Here is a 20,924-nt window from a genome sequence, read left to right as displayed (position 1 = left end):
CGATTTATATCCCACCCTTCTTCCCAGCAGGAGCCCAAGGTGGCAAGGGCAAACGTATCACAAGGGCAAACTGTGGCCACTAAACTGTGATTGATAAAAAACAAGCAAGGATCAAACCATGGCTTATGATCCTGGCTTGTTGCAACAAACCACAGTTTGAACTGAGTTCCAAAGCTGGATATAAGGAGAAACTGGTTAGTTTAAACCAAGAAGTGGGTGCTCCTAGTCTCCTACTTGCAGCCATGCTGGAGTGGGGGGGGAGTACAGGTGCTCAAGGCTCATTTTGCTAGTGTTGTATCCAAATCAGGGTCATTTGTTGTCTTAGTTCTGTTTCTCTTCTGTACAACACTCTAAGCTTCTGCCAAGTGCATTGTGAATTGTGTCATAGACAAACAGCTGTTTAAAAATAAGAGACCACAGCTTATTTCAGTTTGCTGTACAAGGAGCACCAAATAGCCAAGCATTCAATTAAATCCGAATGAAGAGTGACAACATGGCATTTCTTTCCTGTTAAAAAAATAGTCAATAACAAATCAAGCACATGGCCACATCTATTTTCAATGGAAAATATGAGCAAATGGTTTTTAATCTAGTTCATGATTTTTTAAAATTATTGTTGTGCATCAGAAATGAGAAGTTTCATCTATGGAATGAGTACAGTGCTTTTCTGTTAGAGACTTGGATCACAAAGCCAAATATAGTTTCAGTATCAGTTGTGAACTTAAATGGAATTAAATTCATTTGACATCCAAAAGAGAACATCCATGCAGAGGGTTTTTAAGTATCAGGGAGGCTAAATATCTGCACTCCTGGTACACAGAAGCAACACAGAGATTGTGCCAATTTTAGTGGCAGTTGCTGTGGACTAGTAGCATAGAACTAGCCAGCAACATTCCCATCTCTGCCCCATCCCTGCCTTGTACAAATGGATATCTCTTCTTTGAGGCACTATTTTCCCCACACTTTTAATTTGTACACGCTGTACAAATGCTAGTCAAAATGGGTCCTTCACTGTAGCCCAAGCTTATCTTCCCAGTAAATGCTTTTGAGACATGGTGCTAAAGTTTAATTGGACTTCTTAGCCAAGGCATCTCCTGTCATTGCCAGAGAACAGATTAACAGAGTACTTAGTTGGTGGCATCATAGTATCACTCTTGCCTAAACTACTCTGCATTTTCAGTCTGACCTTTTTTTGCATCATGTTTTTGCAAACAAATCCCCATTTTGACCTAAGCTTCATTCCGCTTGCTAGGCCACTCTAAGATGGTGTGGGTGATAACAGGGTTTCTCTTGGCATTAGATCCACAGCGCAGTAAGCCCTATTGAATTGAACTGAACTTACTCAGATGGGGTGAAGATTGCAGCCCAAGTCATCTAATGGTACATTATGTTTGTAGTACATGACAGAACATTTTAAATGCGCTATATAAAGATATCAACTCTGTTGACTTTATATGGTTTTGTGTGTGTGCGTTTGTGTACGTATATAGCAGTATCCATGATCACACAGATTCGCACTGCTTTATGAAGATACTTCAAGGAAATTTAAAGGAGACGCTGTTTGAGTGGCCTGGCAAAAAGGGGACTGAAGAGATGCTGAAGAAATCGGAAAGGGTTTTGAAAGAAAACCAGTGTGCCTATATTAAAGGTAAGCTGTTTTGTTTGGATAAATTGTAAATACTAAAATAATATTTACCTAGAACAACTAGGCTAGAAGTTTCAAATTTTGAAGGTAACATTTCTTAGTTGTGTTGGTTAAAAGAATAGGACACATGGGCAGGCCCTGCGCTAGCACATGGCCAGGTGGGGCACTGGCCCGAGGGTCCAGGATCTCACACAGGGCCCCAGGGAGCCTACCTGGGATAAACACAGGCCAATAGTAGAGGAGGGAATTAGCAGGCGGTGGTGCAGGTAAGTCCCGGCCAGTTCTACAGCAACTGAGTCTGTCCTGCTCAGCTGCACTGCTGCTGGGAAGACAAGTGCCAGGATGGTTGCTCAGGAGCTGCCCCACCTGCCCTGAGTTTCAGGCATGGGAGGAGGGGCGGAGCTTACTGGCCTGTAGCAGCAGAAGTGAGGCAATGCTGAGGGGATGAAGGGGCTGGAAAAGGGCCTATCTATGGCTATTCTAATTGCTCAGAAGTAAGGCCTGTTGAATTCAAAAGGGCTTTCTCTCAGGTAAATGTACTTAGAATTGCAGCCTAATAGTGGGATGTGGAGCTTGGAAGGAAGGTTAGAAGGCTTTCCTGGTTTCCTTAGGCTGCAATCCAGTAACATCTACTCAGAGGTAACCTCCATTGGGTTCAGTGAGACTCACTCCCAGGTAAATGCATTGGATTGCAGCCTTAATTACATAAAAATTATTGCTTCCCCACCCCCTCATTTCCTTTGACCTACTGATCTCATAAGTGTGTGTGTGTGTGTGTGTGTGTGTGTATGCATGTGTTAAGAGCTTCCCTCTCCTTTTACAGACAAGATTCCATTGTTTGGATCTGTACTGGAGCTTTTGTATATGAATTATCTCCCTTCACCCCCACCCTTTGCTTCCCCACCTTCCCAGTTGTAGCGCTGCTATTATTATTTTCATTTATATCTTGCTTTTTCTATAAGGAGTTCAAAGTTGGTTCTTCCCCTTCCCATTTTATCATCTCAACACCCCTGTGAGGTAAGTTAGATTGAGAGAAAGTTACTGGCCCAAGGTCACCCAGTGAGCTTCATGGCTGAGCAGGGATTTGAAACCAGGTCTGGCAGGAGGTCCTTGTTATGTGCCTCTTTAACTTGGAAACTTGTACATTTATGATGCCTGCTGGTAACACGGCATGTTCAGAGACTTATAGTTTGTCTCTAGAAAGGCCCTTTTTTTCAGTCCTTCATACAAAGAGCTATGTTAGTAGCACTATATTAGTAGCACTAAGAGCATTAAATCTCCACCAGTTCTGTGCCACTGCAGCATCTGCCTTTTATGCAGAAGGTCCCTCAGGTTCAGTCCCCAATGGCATCTCCAGGTAGGAGAGATGCTATCAGTGACTGAACCTGAGGGATCTTCTGAGACAGACTCCTGCCTGAAACTCTGGAGAGCTGATGCCAGTCAGTGTAGACAGTACTGGGCTAGATGGACCAATGGTCTGATTCTTGGTGGAGAAAATCCTGGTGGAGAATTAAAATGTTTATTTGAAATCCTTTTTTGAAAGATCTTTGCAAATGACTAGAAAAGATGGCTTCAACCCCCCCCCACACACACACATACTTTTTTATCTGTGAAAACATTAAAGTAGAGAAGCCAACAGAAACAGCAAAAAATGAGAATTATTTCTCAGTACATTTTGTGGAAGATCCCAGGCTCTGATACTATTCATATAGTCTGCCTACCATTAACATGGTAAACTGGATTAAATTCTTAGGAGTTGAGGCCTACAAAATAGGTAAATTTACCCCAACAAATTAAAATAAATTGAAAGTTTGTATTTTTATTTTATAAGAGGGAGTTGCAATATTGGCAAAGATTTGCTTTCTTTGAAAGGGGTGGGGCCACAAGGGAGGAGGAATGTGGTTTGAGGAGGAAAGGGAGGGGACAAGGGCCCACTGATACCTTATGCCCAAGGGCCCCCAGAAACCTGGAGCCAGCCCTGCACATGGGGACAAACCATGTTGTAGATAAATCTAGCCTTCTCTCATGGCCCATTCAATTTCCTCCTTATGAACAAATTCTGCACACGGCTTTTCAAATCATATCAGTCAAGTAACTTTACTGCATCATTTTGCAGTGATCTGTTGTCAAGATGCTACTCCAGCTCACTCAGAAATTTGAAAGTAAAGCTTAAATTACTTTAAAAGTCGGATATAAAATTCCTGTATATATTGATGCTAGTCTCTGCTGGTAATACCTTTAAACTAGGAGTGGGGAACTTCTGGCCCGTAAGCCCAATTAGGCCTGCCAGGCACCCCCACATCGCCCAACAGACCATTTAGGTCAAACCACACCCATCTGCCCCACATCTGTTGTTGTATATGACATCAGGTGTGGGGCATGTATAACTTGGCTTGGCTGAAAGGGTGTTTGCAGGCAAGATCCTTTTCAAAGTATAGGGCTAGGCAGCACTTTGAAAGAGGCTTCTGAAAATTGACCATCAGCTGATTGTTGGATCTTCATGTTGGAAGTGTGGCAATAACTCCTATTTGGTTCTCTTTGCATACCTAAGGGGCAATAGAGAGAGGGTCCTCTATCTGGCTAGGCTGCCTACCTGTGCTCCTCTGCTTGTCTTCCTTCCATTGTAAACTGAAACTCAGCGAGCTGACCTCACTTCCATCCTCCTCTTCTCCATCTTGCAGAGTGAGAGGAGACATTTTTGGCTTTTTCCTGTCCTCTAGCATGGGGCAAATGACCAAGCCTGGCCATTGCTCCTTCAGTTTAGTTAGAACTAGTTATGCCTTTCTATCAACTATGTGATTCTATAAATAAAGTAGCTTTTCTTATTTTACAAAGTAGAGTCTCAGTTATTTGAATGCAGGGTAAAAGCCTGTTCCTTTCAGGTAAATCACACAGCACATGTAGCTTAACTCTGTTGCATCTTAATTAAATTCTCGGCTAACATAATCAAATGTTAATGGGCACCAGTCACTAAACAAGGCTGCATGCTGCACGTGGGAGAGTTGAAAAGGTGTGTGGTTTACAACGGATGAAAGGGAGAGTTTAGATCGGGGGGGGGGAAGCTTAGGATAGGAATCATGGCTGAAGAATCTGCATTTAAAATGTATATTGAAAAGATGGACAAAAATAACTATGCTCTCTGGAGTACTCAGATTAGTAGTGTTTCTACAAGGATGTATTTGCTTGAAGCCCTGAATAAAGAACAGCCTCCAGTCGAAGATGAAGCAGCCTCAACCACTGGGAAACACAGAAATTGTAAAGTTTTCAGCATTTTAATTTCTTCAATTTCTGATGTAAATTTGGATTTGCATCTAGACTGTAGAACCTTCCTGCATGAAGAAGGCATAGACCATCAGACTACTGTCCTATATTGCCCAGAACAGAACAGCTTGGTGAAACACATAAACTGAACTCTTGGGCAGATGATTCATTCCTTGCTGGAAGATGCACAGTTACCACAGAAGTACTAAGGGCAAGTGTGGTTACTGCCACCTATCTGCAGAACCAACTTCCTGAAGCTGCAACCAACAAGACACCATTTGAACTGTGGCATGGGCACACACCACACATGGCCCACCTCTGGATGTTCAGGTGCAGTATCTTTGTGCACATCTCGAGACTAAGGAGGTCCAAACTCTACAACACTGCCAAAGAAAGAATATTCATCGGGTATTCTGCAAAGCAGAAGGGATACAGAGTCACAGACTCCAAGTCCAGAAAAGTTGGAGGGTACAGGGCTGTACACATTGATGAAGGAAAGTACGCACACAAACTAGAAGGGTGCAACATTAAACAGATGACAGTAATGAGGAAGAGGGAACTGAGTTGTTCTTCCACAACAGAAGGGATTACAGTTATGCACCAGATGTGGAAGGCAAGGAGTCTGAGCCAGAAGAGGCATCAAAGCCAAAAGGGGAAGCCAAAATGCCAACACCCAGATACACTGAATGCACAAACAGAAGTGTACCACCAGGCAGACTTGCTTACCTCATGAGAAATGATGAACTCCCAGAACCTGGGAGGATATGGAGGCCTTATCCAAAGCTGAAGCTGAGAAGTGGAGGCAGGCAGCCAAGGAAGAGCTAGAAGCTCTACACAAGAATAAACTTGGACACTGACCAAGCTTCCTCAAGGGAGAAAGGCCATGGGTTGCAAGTGGATCTCCAAGAAGAAGCCAGACACTGAAGGAAATGTGAGAGTAACATGGCAAGGCTAGTAGCCAAAGCATACCCACAGAAATATGGAGTGAACTACAACCAGACCTTTGCTGCAGTCATCAAGCATACCACCATCAAAAGACTCTTGAGTTTCACTGCCAACAAGAAAATGCAAGTGAAACACATGGAGATAAAAATAGCATTCTTGCATGGCAATAGAAGAGGAGATCTACATGCACCAGGATTTGAAGTTCGAGAACAGAAACCCTAGTGTTCAAACTGCAAAAATTCTTCTATGCAGTTAACAAGCTGTTAGAGCAGAGGACAAGAAACCAAGCCAAATGTTCTTGAAAGAAGGCTTTGTACAAAGCATAGCCAGAGTCATGCCTGTACATCAGATTCAGAAATAACAGATGGACTAATTTTTTTTATTTATGTAGACGATATACTGTTAGCTTATGAACACTCACAGGACAAGCAACAGCTAGTGAATCATCTGAACAAGGAGATAGAGGTGAGGTGCCTAGGTGATGTCCCTCACCACCTTGGAATACAAATTGAAAGGGAAGAATATGGATTCTTCTTGCTGAGTTAAAGACAAAATATCCAAGATCATCTTTAGAGTCTGAGACTGAAGGATGCACATGTAGCACCTACTCCAATGAGGTAGTATACCTGAAACTAGATCACAACAACCAGTCGTGGGAAGACCATGAGAGTTACAGACAAGCCATTGGGAAACTCGTGTATGTCACCACTGTTACAGGGCCAGACGTGGTGGGAGCAGTGAGATACTTGTGCAGGAAAACCAGCTTGCCAACCAAGAAGGACTGGGAAACAGTCAAAAGAGTGGTGAGGTACCTGAAGGGCACTGTAGACTTGAAGCTGAAGTTAGCAGCTACCCAAGATCCCAAACTAGTAGGATATTATATGCTGACTGGGCTGATGACATTGCGGGTTGAAAATCCCCCAGTGGACACATCTCCTATGGAAATTCCATGATCTGCTGGGCAAACGAAACTGTAGCACTCCCTTCCACAGAAGCAGAGTATGTATCAGCTTCTGAAGCAAGCAGACAGTTGGCATGGCTGCTTGCACTATTCAAAGAATTGGGCATTTCTATACCAGCATCTCTCATGATAGATGAAGACAGGCAAGCATGCATCAGACTCATGGAATCAGAAGAGGTGAGGTCACAAAACAAACACATAGACATGAAGCACCAGTACCTCAGAGATACCTGTTACAGAGGACTACTCAAGGTGGAGTACTGTGCAACTGAAGAGATGACTGAAGATGCTCTGACCAAGACTTGGGCAAAGTCAGACATCAGAAGCTACAAGGAAAGATGTACTTTGGGGTGGGTTAGATGTTATCATTATCGCTTTTAGATTTTAATGTTATTGTATTGGTGTGTCATTTTGTGTTATGTTGTTCATTTTGTACGTCGCCCAGAGTGGCTGGATGGCCAGCCAGATGGGCGACTAAGAAATCCAATAAATTAAATTAAATTCATGACCTGAACTAAATATGTATTGAGAAGGGGTATAGGAAGTGTGACAAGAACAACTCCTATTTGGTTCTCTTTGCATACTTAAGGGGAGATAGGAAGAAGGTCTTCCAGCTGGCTAGGCTGCCTATTGTTACCTGTGCTACTCTAGTTGTCTTCCTTCCTGCTCCTTTCAGGTAAATCATGCAAAACATGTAGCTTAACTCCGTTGCATCTTAATTAAATTCTCTGCTAAAGCATAACACTTCAGAAGCCCATTTCCCAGCACTGCACAAAATAGTGCTTGGAGAGGGCTTCTGAAGACTCCTGTGGGCATTGTGATGTCAGGTGATTGACAGGTGGGGGTGATAACAATCTGGCCCACTTGGCTAAAAATGTTCCCCACCCCTGCTTTAAACACACAAACCCAGTGGAATGGATGCCATGGGACAGATTTTAAACCCTGCTATAGGTATCAAGGTTTCATGCTATACTTAAAAAAAAATAAAAAAATCTTCATCTTTGTTTTCAGGATCTTGCATTATATCCCAAAAGGTGCTAAATCTCCTGAAGGCGACTATTGTGGTTCTGAAAACTAAGATACACCATATAGGTAGAGCTACCCCCCAAAAAAAATTCTATTCAAGGATTGTATTCAACTAGGTCCTACTCAGAGCAGACCCATTGAAAGTAATGAACCTATGTTAGTCATGACTATTAAATTCAGCGGGTCTGCTCTGAGTAGGACTAGCATTGAATACCATCCCAAGTACTGTAGCAAATGTGAGACCCAAAAGGCAAGTGTGAGTAGGCAGAAGGAACTGCAATGAGGAAGAAATACTCAGTCCCCATGTATGTCTTTTTGAACAACATGATGTTCAGCTGAGGGTTGGTGTCTATCATCACCCTTAAATCGAAATATTGCAACCTTATTTTGCCTCCAGTCTAGTCTTTTGCCCAATTCTTCCTGTGCAGCAGCCGTTTCTATAATACAGGAGCCATTTACTGGCATGGCTGCCAACAACATTTACCCGGACCTGTACAGTATCTGCTTTAGACCCATTGGGTGGCATCCATTGCAACAGATGCCTATAGTGCACTCGTCATGGATCAAAATGGGGATTTGAAGAGCTCACAACTTTAATCTTACACTATGGTTTTTCATTCAAGTCATGGAGAGGCAGTATTCTGGGATTTTTGACATAGTCTTAACAGGCAAAAAGAAGCAATATGTTTGGAGTTGCAAAAGCAGGATCACAAGTGAGTGAAAGATGCACTTCAAGGCAAAATCTCCTGTACTGTATCTCAGCCAATTCTGTTCAGATTTTTGTGAAATGTGGCTAGCTTATGCTTGCCACCTGCATTCTCCAAGCTTTCATTTGAGGTGGGATCAATTATTTTGACTTTAATTATTAGAATGTTTAAGCTCATATTATGTATTGATTATTTTTGTGTTGTGGATTTCATAATTCTTAGCTGCCTTTGGCATTTTTTTAATGGAAGTGAGGGGTATAAATGTAGCTAAATAATGATAGGATACTATGTGATCCTTCCACTCTTAACTACAGAAGCCAATAGTGCCAGTATAATGTCAAGATGGCACATGCAAAGTTGCCCTTACTTGATCTTGGTTGGTTATTTTCAGTTGTGGTGTGATCTTGTATGCCAGATGAGAAAAATGTCCTCTCTGTATTTCCCTGGGGAAAGAACTTCAGATTGATACTTGGCATACCACTCTCTCCAGCAACTAGAATCTCTGCTAAGTTTTCATGCCCAGGCACTTTCAGTTTGGAATGAAATCAAAAATATTGTGTGCACACAAGTTGCTTTGAATTGCCCAAAGACATTTTGTATCTTGTATCTGAACATCTTCACACTAAATAGCTGCTACACAGAAAGGTATGCTAAACAGAATGAAAGTTTTTCACATGTGCTAGAGTATTCTGCTAATGAAACTCTATAGACTAATGAATCTTCATGTCAGCTCAAGAATGGGTAGGTGGCAATTTTGACCCCCTTATCACAACATTAATTTAGCTTTAAGCTTTGCAGTTTAGATTAGCTCATGTGTTCATACAGTAGGTTCCTGCTTTACAGCGATTCGCTAATACAGCAGTCTCAATTAGATGCAATTAGACTAAAACCCCACTCATACGGCACTTGTTCCGCTGTTACGGTAGTTTTCAGGCATCGCACATCATTTTATTCAATGGGTTCCACTTTACAGAGGTTTTTGCTTTATGGCAGGGGTCCGGAACATAACCCGCCGTATGAGTGGGGCCCTACAGTATTTTTTAAAGTAGCGCTGCCATAATAGGATGTTTACAAACCCTATGCTGACATTTGAAACTTGCCAAGTTTTGTAGAACTTAACTTTTTATATCCATGGTATAGTTACCTTGGATATCACCATATGGTGGCATATTTAAAAGACCTGTTTATTGCATCACAGAATTAAGTAAATATGAGAATTTATCGCACCAAAATGAACATGAGAATTGGCTCCACGCTTCTCACTATATCTGCGGTATACTGCGCAAAGTAAAGAACTAGATGTTGAAAGTGAATAATAATCTCTAGTTGCATGGTAATACTTCATGCGCACATTATAACTTCTGGTGCCTTTTTGTTTTTTAGCCTTAATCGAAAAGCTTTATTGGTACTAAAATACTGGTTTTTAATACCTGATTGCCATACTACCTAAAATAGTGTATACCATATCCCCATTTTTGACAATTGTGGCTGCAAGGGACAGCATTTTTGCTGCAATGGCAGGCAGAATGGACTTTGCTTTCTTACTGCTGCTTTAGTACCTGTTGCTCAGTTGTTCAGTGTCCTGCCCAGAGTGCAGGTCACGAAACGGAGACGAGACTGTAACTAATCCTGTTTTATTAGAGTAACATCAAAGGCAATGCGTTTCATAGACTTAGCTATGCTAACTCACTACAGTCCCTAACTAAGCTACCTAGGCATACTCTGCAGCGTGTGAAAAAAGTTGACTGAGCAACTGGGTCAGCAGGGTGCCGCCTTAAGTAGGGAAGGTCTTCGCCCTCAATCTCTGACTCCTGTGAAGTCCCACCTTCTCTCGACGTCTCATGCGGGGCAAAGGGGGGCGAGCCTCCACCAGCTCATCTGACAGTACAGGCTCAATAGATGCCTCAGGAGGTGGGAAAGCATTTGAAGTGCCAGGTGGGGAATCCTGGGGGGTGGTGGAGCTGCTGCGCCCACCCAGTCATCCACCAATGGCTTTGTTGGGGTGTCTGTAGGGGAAGTGAAGTCTGTTTCAGCAGCAGAACTGTCTGTGGGAACTGGCAGGCTGTCAACTACTCCCCCTCCTTCATTGTCCTCAAAAGTCTCATCTGAATCATCTGATTCCTCCCCCTGCTCTATCTGAGGAGGCTGAGACTCGGCCGGCTCCCCACCCTGATTCCCCTGGGAGAGCTGGAGCTCAACATTCAGAAACAGATGGGGAAAAGGAGCTGACAAACAAAAGGGTCAGGGAAAAGTTAGCAGAAAGTAGAGGAAATGGATGCCCAAGAAGTTGAATGAGCCCAGGATGGCATTTGAGACCTAAGTGAACAGCACTATTCTTTGAAGGACTGAAATTGTCTGACGGGTAGATAGATAGCAAACTTGGGATCCTTTTGGCAACAGGTGGTGTTGGTTGCTATGGCTGGAATAGAGTGATCCAATTGGGGGATGGCAAGTACTCAAAAATGGGTAGAATGGGTGAGGAAAGATATTCAGACCAAATAGAGTAGAAAAAAGCACATCTTAATATTTTGATTTAAAGGACTAAAATGGCTAGTTCTACCTGTAGTTTTATACAGAAGAACAAATGATTGGAAGAAAGGCAGCAACCCAAAACAATTGTTCCCTTTCTCATATGACTGGTGTTATCTGTCTAAAAGAGGGGTGGGGAACCCTTTTTTCAGCCCACGGGCCATGTTCTCCTGTGAGCAACGTTCAAGGGACCACATGCCAGTGAGGAGTGAGACTAAAGGCAAAAGTGGGCAGAGCAATAGATGTGACTCTTATCTTTATACAATAGGTTACATTCTAGTCATGCAGAAGTCAGGTTTTTTGCACACTTCCCTCTCCATCCTCTAGCCAGGCAAGCAGGAGGCAGTATTGCAGTTCACAGACAAATTCAGCCTGGTAAAAGAACTCTAAGAAAGTGTGGAACAGGGCTGGTGATGGTGTGGCCTAGGGAGAGACCTTAGGCCCAGACTGAGTGGCCAGGGAGGGGCTGATCTAAATTATAGCCATATAGGATCCCTCTTTCCTGACTTCATGGAAAAATAAATATCTATTTTATTTGTTTTTCCTAGAATTCCTGTATCTTCTAGGAAATGGAATATTGCATTCTTTTGCAGTAGATAGATTCACAGCATTTGAAATCCCACAAACATTAACAGACATCGAGTGGGCCTTTACCTGACTATAAATATGAAATAATTCACCTAGATTTGTAACAGAAGCTAGACATTTTGCTTTATTTTAATAGATCCTAAAATCTAAGGGAAAATAGTTGCACAAATGATCTGACACAAGTTTTTGTACGTACTCTGTGCTCTTTATATCTTATATTGTTAGACTCCATTGGCTTGCATCGTGTGGAGAACCCAAGCCATACAGAAACTGCTGTTAGTCTCCATTTGTACAGTCCACCCTTTGAAGCTTGCAATACCTTTGACCAAAGAACTGGACACAAACAAAAAGTTAAAATGACGTTCTATAGTCAGTTTGGAGAAAGGACTCTATATGTAAGTATAAGGATTTCCATCCTGCCTCTAACCATTAGCTCAACTGTGTAACCTTTCTGTGGAAACATGGTAGCTTTCAGCTAGGGTTGCAAGGATCTGTCAATTTTGGGTCTCCCACTTTCTCATTTTTCCATTCTTGAACTCAGTTTGCCACATTTCTCTAACAATTTACTAATTTTTAAAAAAAAATTCTCTTGAAAATTCTTCAGCATTTTAGTGTGAATTTCTACTAATAAACACATTTTTGTAGGCAGTTTTAACTAATGTACACTAGGGATGGGTGAGAAATTCAGTTCAGTTTGCATTTTAAGCTGAGTCTATCATATTTGCACTTTCCAAAGTAATATGAGAACCGAAACATAGCCATCCTTTGAAATTTGCACTTAGTCAAATTTTGCGGTTCGCCAATCAATGTTTATAAAAATGCATTATGTTAGGGGAAAGTGCATAAAAATGAATAAGAGTGAGGATAAAATACAAAAATGCCATATATGACAAGAAATGGCTTGCAAAGATGTGTAAAAAAAATCTGTGAATTCTTCCAGAAATGTAGAGAACTGAATATAAGATTGGAAGAATGTAAAACTGAGAGGACTGAACTTGACAGATCTTTCTATCCCTAATGTACACATTTTTACAAGCAACTTCTCCTAATATAATGCATTTTGTATGTTGTTTTCACTCATTCATTTTTATACACACTTTCCCTTGACACATGCATTTTTGTAAACCTTGTTATCTCTGTTATCTTTTTGGCACCTACTGAAGACATTCCTCTTTCAACAAGCCTTTTAAGTAGAGACCCTATCCCAGTCTACATCTGAATTGCTTTTTAATATGTTTTTAAATATTGTTTTAAAAAAGATGTTTTTAACTATTTTTAAAAAAAATGTTTTAAGATGTTTTGTTTTAATATATTTTTAAGGATGTTTTGTTGCAATATATTTTAAAGTCCATTTTTATGATGTTTTAGAGTGCTTTTAGTGCTTTTGTTTGGTGCCCTGGGGTCCTACCGGGAGGAAGGGCAGGATATAAATCTAATAATGATAATAGTTGGCAAACTGCATTGCAAAATTCAAATGTGAGAATTTTGAAGAATGGCTGTGTTTTGGTTCTCATATTGTTCCAGAAAATGCAAATTTGGTAGATTCAGCTGGAATTGCAAATTGAATTGAATTTCTCACCCATCCCTACTCTCAGCTGATGCATATCATGCAAATAAATGAATCATCTGCTACATTCTTTGGGTTTCTGAAGAGCGGCAAATCTTCTGGATCAAGGACCATAGTAGAGAGTAGTATACTGCCATGCTGTTTGGAAAGAAAGGGAAAGCCTCAAAGAAGCTAGCTTGGGGGTCAATAAACCCTGAGCTGGGCAAACTGGGAAGAAAGACTTGCAGAGTTAGGTGTTCCATGGGAGGGTATTTTTTATTTGCCTAAGAGTTAAAATGGGTAAAGATGTTCTGCAATTTCCCATTTAAAAATACACAGTAAACCAAGATTTCATTGAAACACTCAGCTACATCTCTTCCTTTCCACTGTACCACTTCGGTCTGCAAGAAGAGAATTCTTTTAAAAACGAATAAAACTGTAAAAAACATAGAAAATTAGCATTCCATTAAAAGATTACGCTAGAATTCTTACCCCTGATACTGCAGCTCTCCTCGAGAAGAGGTTTGCCCTGTGGGAATATTAAAATATGCAATTGTTTTATCTTCAATTTTGAAAGGACTGTACTACATGGTGTTTATGAATATGTAGAGTAGAATGAAATAAGAGCAAAATATCTATTCCTGGTATTTATTATTATTATTATTAATTACATTTGTATACCACCCCATAGCCGAAGCTCTCTGGGCAGTTTACAACCATTAAAAACAAATATGCAAATTTAAAAACACATTTTTTTTAAAAAAAGTTAAAAACACATGCTAAAATGCCTGGGAGAAGAGGAAAGTCTTGACCTAGTGCTGAAAAGATAAATGTCGGTGCCAGGTGCACCTCGTCACAGAAATCATTCCATAATTTTTAAATGGCTTTTTAATGAAGGCTTCCCTATAGTAATGATGAGCCACTTCATGAGCCTGCCTATTAAGATCATCCTCAGAGGCCCTTCTCTAGGTCCCCCAACTTTTTAAAATTAGTGGTCGTGAATGGACGTTTTATTTGCCCAGCCCTTTTAGTTTCTTTGTCTTTTTCTCTGCTTTGTGAAGATCCCTTGCTGTTCTACTTACTATTTTAGTATTGGTATATTGCTGACTTTGAGCCTTTTCTAAAATTCTTGGAAGTCTTTGGGTGGAAGAGTGGTATATTGAACAATATGAGTACATCCCAAACCCACCCATGTATGAAGAATGCTGGGAATTGGAGCACATGCCCAATCTGCAAAAAATTGTTAAATGAGAGCCATGGCAGAATTTCCTTATCCTCTTCTCACTCATGTAATATGTTTTTAGATGTTTTACTTTAGAGAGTTCTGTATTTGAAACAATTGCAAAATCTAGGCAATAAAGGTTGTCTGTCTTCTCTCTTTCTAGGCAACAACAGTTTCACAAGAGAACAACTGAAAAGCACAAGACCTGCTGGTTTGTTTTTAAACCAGAGCAGAAGGATTGTATGGTTGATGCAAGTACCAAGCTGTGTCTGAATAATCTTTATGTAGGACTACAATAGAACAGCTTCTTGGTCATGTAGTTATAATTCATGATTCTTCTTTTTCTGAATACTAAAGGGAGTAGTGTGACGTATTGGTGCAGAATTCAGATGTCTCTTGCAGTCTACCATAAAGCCAGGGTCCTTTTTTGCCTCATTTCTACTTTTGGGACTATGTACACAACTTCAGCATTCGGGCTTTTGAGTATGACTTGATTCTCTTAACAGCCCTACCAGTTTGAATGTATGCCAGTTTTACTAGTAATGTCGCTTGTTAACATTAACTTGTATTCATTTATACTCTGTACTGTATACTATTAACCACCTCATTTTATCCTTGGTTTAATGATCTGTTGGAACTTTTAAAAATTGTTTTGCGCATTTTAAAATCTTATGTGTTAAGACCTGATTTTAAAAAAAATATGGAAGCAATAATGAATGTCTTGTACAATGGTTTTGTTCTGTGAGAAAAAGTCTGTAAAAGTTGTTAATGATGTTGAATTGGATCAACTTTTAGTTTTTAAAGTGAGTTGTATTACAACCTGCCCAACAACCTAAATAAAACTGAATATGGCCACACTTTTCAATTTGTTGTTTTTCCAATTTAGCATAATTGATTATTGCTGTTAACAGTGGGTGTCACGAAAAGGGACAGGAAACATGTCATGCTGGGTTTTTTTAAATCCTTTGCAAAAACCCCCAGCATATTATCCATTTTATCTATCAAATAATTTTTGAACAGAAATAAAAAGTGTACATGCAGCTTATGATGCCATTACAATGTGTTATGGTTTTCTAAATATAAGGAATCATACAAGTTTAAATTTTCCTGGGCTACTGAACAGGGCAGTTTTTGTCTATTTCATAGCTTGTTTTGAAAACCTTTCCAAAATGAGGCTTTCATCCTACACTCACTTTTCGGAGAGTAAAGATGCAATCCTAATCTCACACCTCTCTCTGCCCCCATCATATTTTAAGGCAATTAGGCAGGGCTTACCTTAGTGTCACTACTGTTATTTGATAGGAAACAAATACTGATTATTTATTTTATTTATTTATTTATTTATTTTATTAGATTTTTATACCGCCCGACTAGCATTAGCTCTCTGGGCGGTGTACAACAAAATACAAAAACACAAAAAATCTCAAAATCTCATAATAAAATACAGCATAAACATATGTAAAAACATATTTCAAAAATGTTCTGCAATGACCAACTGGTTTTGACAAACTATTAAATGGGTGTATGGTTTTTTACTTCTCCTGTGTGTGTGCACGTGCGTGTGTGTGTGTGTGTCTGCGTGTGTGCATGCGTGCTTGCATGTATGGAGTTTTTCAACATTCCTGTGAGGTAGGTTAGGCTGAGAGTTGGTTCAGTCATGCTGCTCTCTCTCTCTCTCTCTCTCTCTCTCTCTCTCTCTCTCTCTCTCTGGGTATGTGTGTTGGCAAGTATTTAGTTTTTGTTTTGCTTTTTGGTAATTTCCTGTAAAAATATCAGGATTGTGGAATGCTGCAGTTAAAACAAAAGGGGGGCTGCCTTTGTGTGTTTTTCTCTCCCTACCTGCATGGTTTGTGAATATGACATGATATATTTGCACCTCACTTTTCTTCCTGGGTCCTCCCTCCCCCTTTTATATTTGCAACAACCCTGTGAGGTGGGTTAGGCTGAGAGTTGGTTAAGTCAAGCTGTGCAAGGTTTTTTTTTGCTACTCCTATCTATGTAATGCTATTTTAATGTTTAAATGTTATTTAATAATATTGTTATGGTTTTTGAACTATTTATAACTGTAAATAGTTAAATAACTTGTGAGGGCAGGAACTCTGAAAGGAGAGGTTGAAAATCTATTAAGTAAATGCATCAGGACTGTGGATTCAAAATAACTGTTTATATTGTTAATATATGTACATAAGAAGCAGTTTTTGCCAAAACATTGCCGGGAGGTGGATTGGGAATATAGGGTGCCCAATCTACAAACAGTGTACAGGGCACAGGTAATCCTGTTGGCACCCCTGATGGTCCAATACAACCACTGGCTATATTGGCTGGAGCTGATGGCTGATATAGTCCAACAACATCTGGAGGGCTGCATTTTAGCCACTCCTGCTTTAGGGGTTTAGGGTTGGTGTCACAATAAGTCCTCGTTACTAACTTTCTATTTCATTTAAACATAAAATTTAGAATGTTCAAGACAGGAAAGTGCCAAACAGTGTAATAAAAAAGCGTTTTTAATATGTAATTCCAGACAGTAGTCACAAGCAGACTGCATGTTTTAACCTTGGAAAGGTTACATCCTGGCAGAACAAACATTTTCTCCCAGGTTTAGGAGAGGCACAAAAATAAGTGAAAAGAATGAGCAAATGGATGTGTAGACAATGTATCCATATTGATCTGGAAGCAGGCTTTTAGTTTAAGGAGGAATATACACATTGCTAGGCTCGGCCCTGCAATTTCATCTCCCCAACCTAAGGCCAAGGACAAAAAAGGTGAGCAAAGATGAAGAACAAATGTTTGCTGTGAAGAGTATCTCCTTATCCATTTTGTGTTTGCTCACTAAAGGCATAAATTCATTCTCCACCCACCTGCACACATGCCATTATGTAGAAAATGGGAATAGATAAAAGAAAGCAAACAAGCACCAGTCAAACAGTGCACAGATTAGTGAAGCCTCTCTCTCTCTCTCTCTCTCTCTCTCTCTCTCTCTCTCTCTCTCTCTCACTCACACTCACACTCACACTCACACTCACACTCACACTCACACTCACACTCACACTCACACTCACACTCACACTCACACTCACACTCACACTCACACTCACACTCACACTCACACTCACACTCACACTCACACTCACACTCACACTCACACTCACACTCACACTCACACTCACACTCACACTCACACTCACACTCACACTCACACTCACACTCACACTCACACTCACACTCACACTCACACTCACACTCACACTCACACTCACACTCACACTCACACTCACACTCACACTCACACTCACACTCACACTCACACTCACACTCACACTCACACTCACACTCACACTCACACTCACACTCACACTCACACTCACACTCACACTCACACTCACACTCACACTCACACTCACACTCACACACACACACACACACACACACACACACACACACACACACACACACATCTCCACCAGCTGTCTCTGATGGAAAGCTAGCTAGTAGACAGTGGTCAAAAGTATGTCCCATTTACTTGAGTGGGATTTACTCCCATGTGAAATGTGTACAGGATTACAGCTTTATTGATTTGGCTACAAGTCTTAACCCCATTTACCTGGGAGTAAACCTCATTGATCAATAGGACTTACTTCTGAGCAGAGATGTTTAGGTTTGCACTGTTAATTTTTAGCAAGGGTCAAGAGATTAAGAGTAAAAGGAGATTTGGAATTCTAGCTTGCAGAAAGGATTATATAATTTTTTTTCAAAGTTGCACAGGTGGGTATGGGCCTAGCAGTTCACTGATCAAAGGGTTATTGAGAAATCAAAGGTGTTCTGAAAAAAATTAGCCAGACAGTAATCCTTTAGTCCATAGATGTCTCCTAGAAATAAATTGCCTTCATTCCAACTGAATTTTTCCTAAAGAGATGAGGTGAAATGTGTGAGTGGTACTCTCCGCAATCAATTCTTGCATACATGATCTTGCTGATCTGGAGAGGGATCACTGACTCAGAAGAGAATGCAGCTAAACTACTTTTCCTGTGCACATATAAATGGTCTGAAGCAAGTTAAAGCAACTGATTTATATCAAGTTTCTAAAGAGACTGGGCGACATCCAATGTCATATTAGAATTCTGCTCCTGCAAGGAGACCATTGGATTTTGCCCAATAACATTTCAACAATTTTTTGTGGCAAACTTGTCTTCATGTGGGAAGACAAATTACATAAAGATCTACATTCTCCCGTTAACTTTAGAAATAAAGGGAATAATATTTGCTCTGTCAATAAAAAAGTTCCACCCAACTTACTTTTTAGTGTCTTTAAAGGTAATTTCCATTGTGATTAGGTAAAGAGCCCACAAATGATGTTGCCACAAGGGCTTTCTTGAGGTCTTATATTGCAACCAGTGGCATGCTATCTTCAAAAAGGGGATACCTTTTTGTAAGATCTCTTCCATGAGCTGCCCTGATTTCACATTGTATTGCATACAACTTAACTAGGCTAGCTATTTTAGAAAATAAAAATGTAATTGGGATTCTGCCACTATTTACTGTGAAATACATTTCAGAATATAATGTCATTTCTGAATTCTTTAAACTTACACTGGTCCATGAAGTATAGACTAGTGTGAAAAGTCTTTCCACAGTTAAAATCTGTGCCTTTTCTGACCAAAACTATGTACAGATTAACAAGGAGGAAATATTTCAGAAAATGCACACCATGTTAAAAAACAACAACCTCACTAGTGATGTTTTGTTTTTAGTTTGTGTTCTAATTTGAAACAGTTTACAATTGAATGCATATCCTTATACAGAAGTATTAAGATAATTATATTGATAGTCTGACTTTTAACCATTTAAGACAGAGTATTGGATTTTAGGTAGAATAGTCCCATGAGAATTCATGACACCGAACTGGCTTAAATCAAGATGCTTCATGGTTCTTTTCAGGCATTTGGTTCTCAAGGAACATAAAAAATGCCCTACTGGATCAGAATAAAGGCTCATCTAGTACAGCATCCTCTTTTTACAGCAGCCAATCAAATGCATACGGAAAAAAGCCCGCAAGCTGACCAGGCATGTGTAAATGAGCCTACAGTGACACATTGGTTAGCCCCGCCCCATAACAATGACTCGCATGCTGATGCATAGGATTGGTCTGAATGGGGCAGTTTCTATGCACAAAGGAGTTCCATGGCTGTAGGTAGCTCTCTTCACTGCTAATCACATCTTGGCTGGGAGGCGGGTAGTGTGTGTCATCACTGAGGGGAACAGCTAGTCCTATGCATACTACAAGCTCATTCACACACTGGTATCCACAGGTACTGAATACATGAATAGGGCTCATGCTATTGGCTTACAGGGTTACCATGTGCGCTCAATTTGGCCCAACATGGCATCCACTAGAGAAAACAGAATACATCTCCCACTAACTTCAGACAATTCATATGATGCAAAATTGATCCTGAGTGCACAGTGAGTAAAGTGCATGTGGCAGATGACCACATGACAAGCCAATCATTTGATTAACCAACCATGCATCTGAAAATTTTCAGAAAACAAACATGAAACTGCATTATTCAAATTAGTGGCCAAATGAGATAGTTACATCACTATGTGAATTTTAAAATTTTGGTCTAGTGTTTTTTAAACAGGGAGAAATTAGTAGGACACTGCTGGGTGGATTTTAACATTTAATTATCTAATTTAACTAGCTCTTTTATATTTCTTTTTATATACAGCCTTTGGGAATGGGTAAGTTAAAAAATACAAAGAAACAAATGTTCCTATGTTTAATTTTGATCAACAAAGAGCACTTTTAACCAGCTAGTTCTACATAGGAATAGGGCCAGAATTTCTAATTGGCTTTCTCTGTTTTTAGGTCAATGTACTTCATCACAAGTGTTGACCAAAGAGGTTTGTCACTTGGTTAAGAGCAGGTCAATGTTGTTAGCTGAAGAAGCATTTGCTTGAGTGCAGTATTAAATTGCAAATATGTGTTTTGTATCAGTATCCTAGGTTCACCCACTGGCTAAAAGAAAACACCAGATGTTGGCATGTATTCTCATCTCACATATAAGTTTGGCATTCAAGTGAAATGTCTGAACAAAACCTGAAACCCAAGCAGTAATAATAACACAGCAAGATTTGACTTGTTTTAGTGGCAGAGGGAATTCTCTGCTTAACCTGAGATCATCATATTGTCAACCCCAGTGAAGTAGAAATATCATTATGAGGATTCCAGAAATTGCTTTTGATGACTCTTATACTTGCCACTATTGGAATTACTTTGGGGTGACTTTTAACACTCATGAATATATGCAGAAGACTAGCAATTTTTTATGCTGTTATATAGGATGAATTATTATTATTATTATTTATTACATTTGTATACTGCCCCTTAGCCAAAGCTCTCTGGGCGGTTTACAACAATTAAAAACATTAAAAACAAATATACAAATATACAAATTTAAAAACACTTAAACAATTTAAAAAACAATTTTTAAAAA

At 40.1% G+C, this 20,924-nt stretch overlaps 1 protein-coding gene across 1 annotated transcript in view; it reads left to right on the top strand.

The window, feature by feature from the left end:
- CDO1 (cysteine dioxygenase type 1) overlaps positions 1-15,287 on the top strand; it is a 28,870-nt gene extending 13,583 nt beyond the window's left edge. The window contains exons 3-5 of the mRNA XM_061624471.1: positions 1,491-1,648; positions 11,888-12,057; positions 14,594-15,287. Coding sequence (XP_061480455.1) covers positions 1,491-1,648; positions 11,888-12,057; positions 14,594-14,623 — 358 coding nt within the window. The 3' untranslated portion in view covers positions 14,624-15,287. The remainder of the gene's footprint in view (positions 1-1,490; positions 1,649-11,887; positions 12,058-14,593) is intronic.
- Positions 15,288-20,924: the final 5,637 nt, after the last annotated feature.

Source organism: Rhineura floridana, chromosome 1 (assembly GCF_030035675.1).
Source record: "Rhineura floridana isolate rRhiFlo1 chromosome 1, rRhiFlo1.hap2, whole genome shotgun sequence".
Lineage (NCBI taxonomy): Eukaryota > Metazoa > Chordata > Lepidosauria > Squamata > Rhineuridae > Rhineura > Rhineura floridana.
This window is presented reverse-complemented; position numbering and strand designations above follow the sequence as displayed.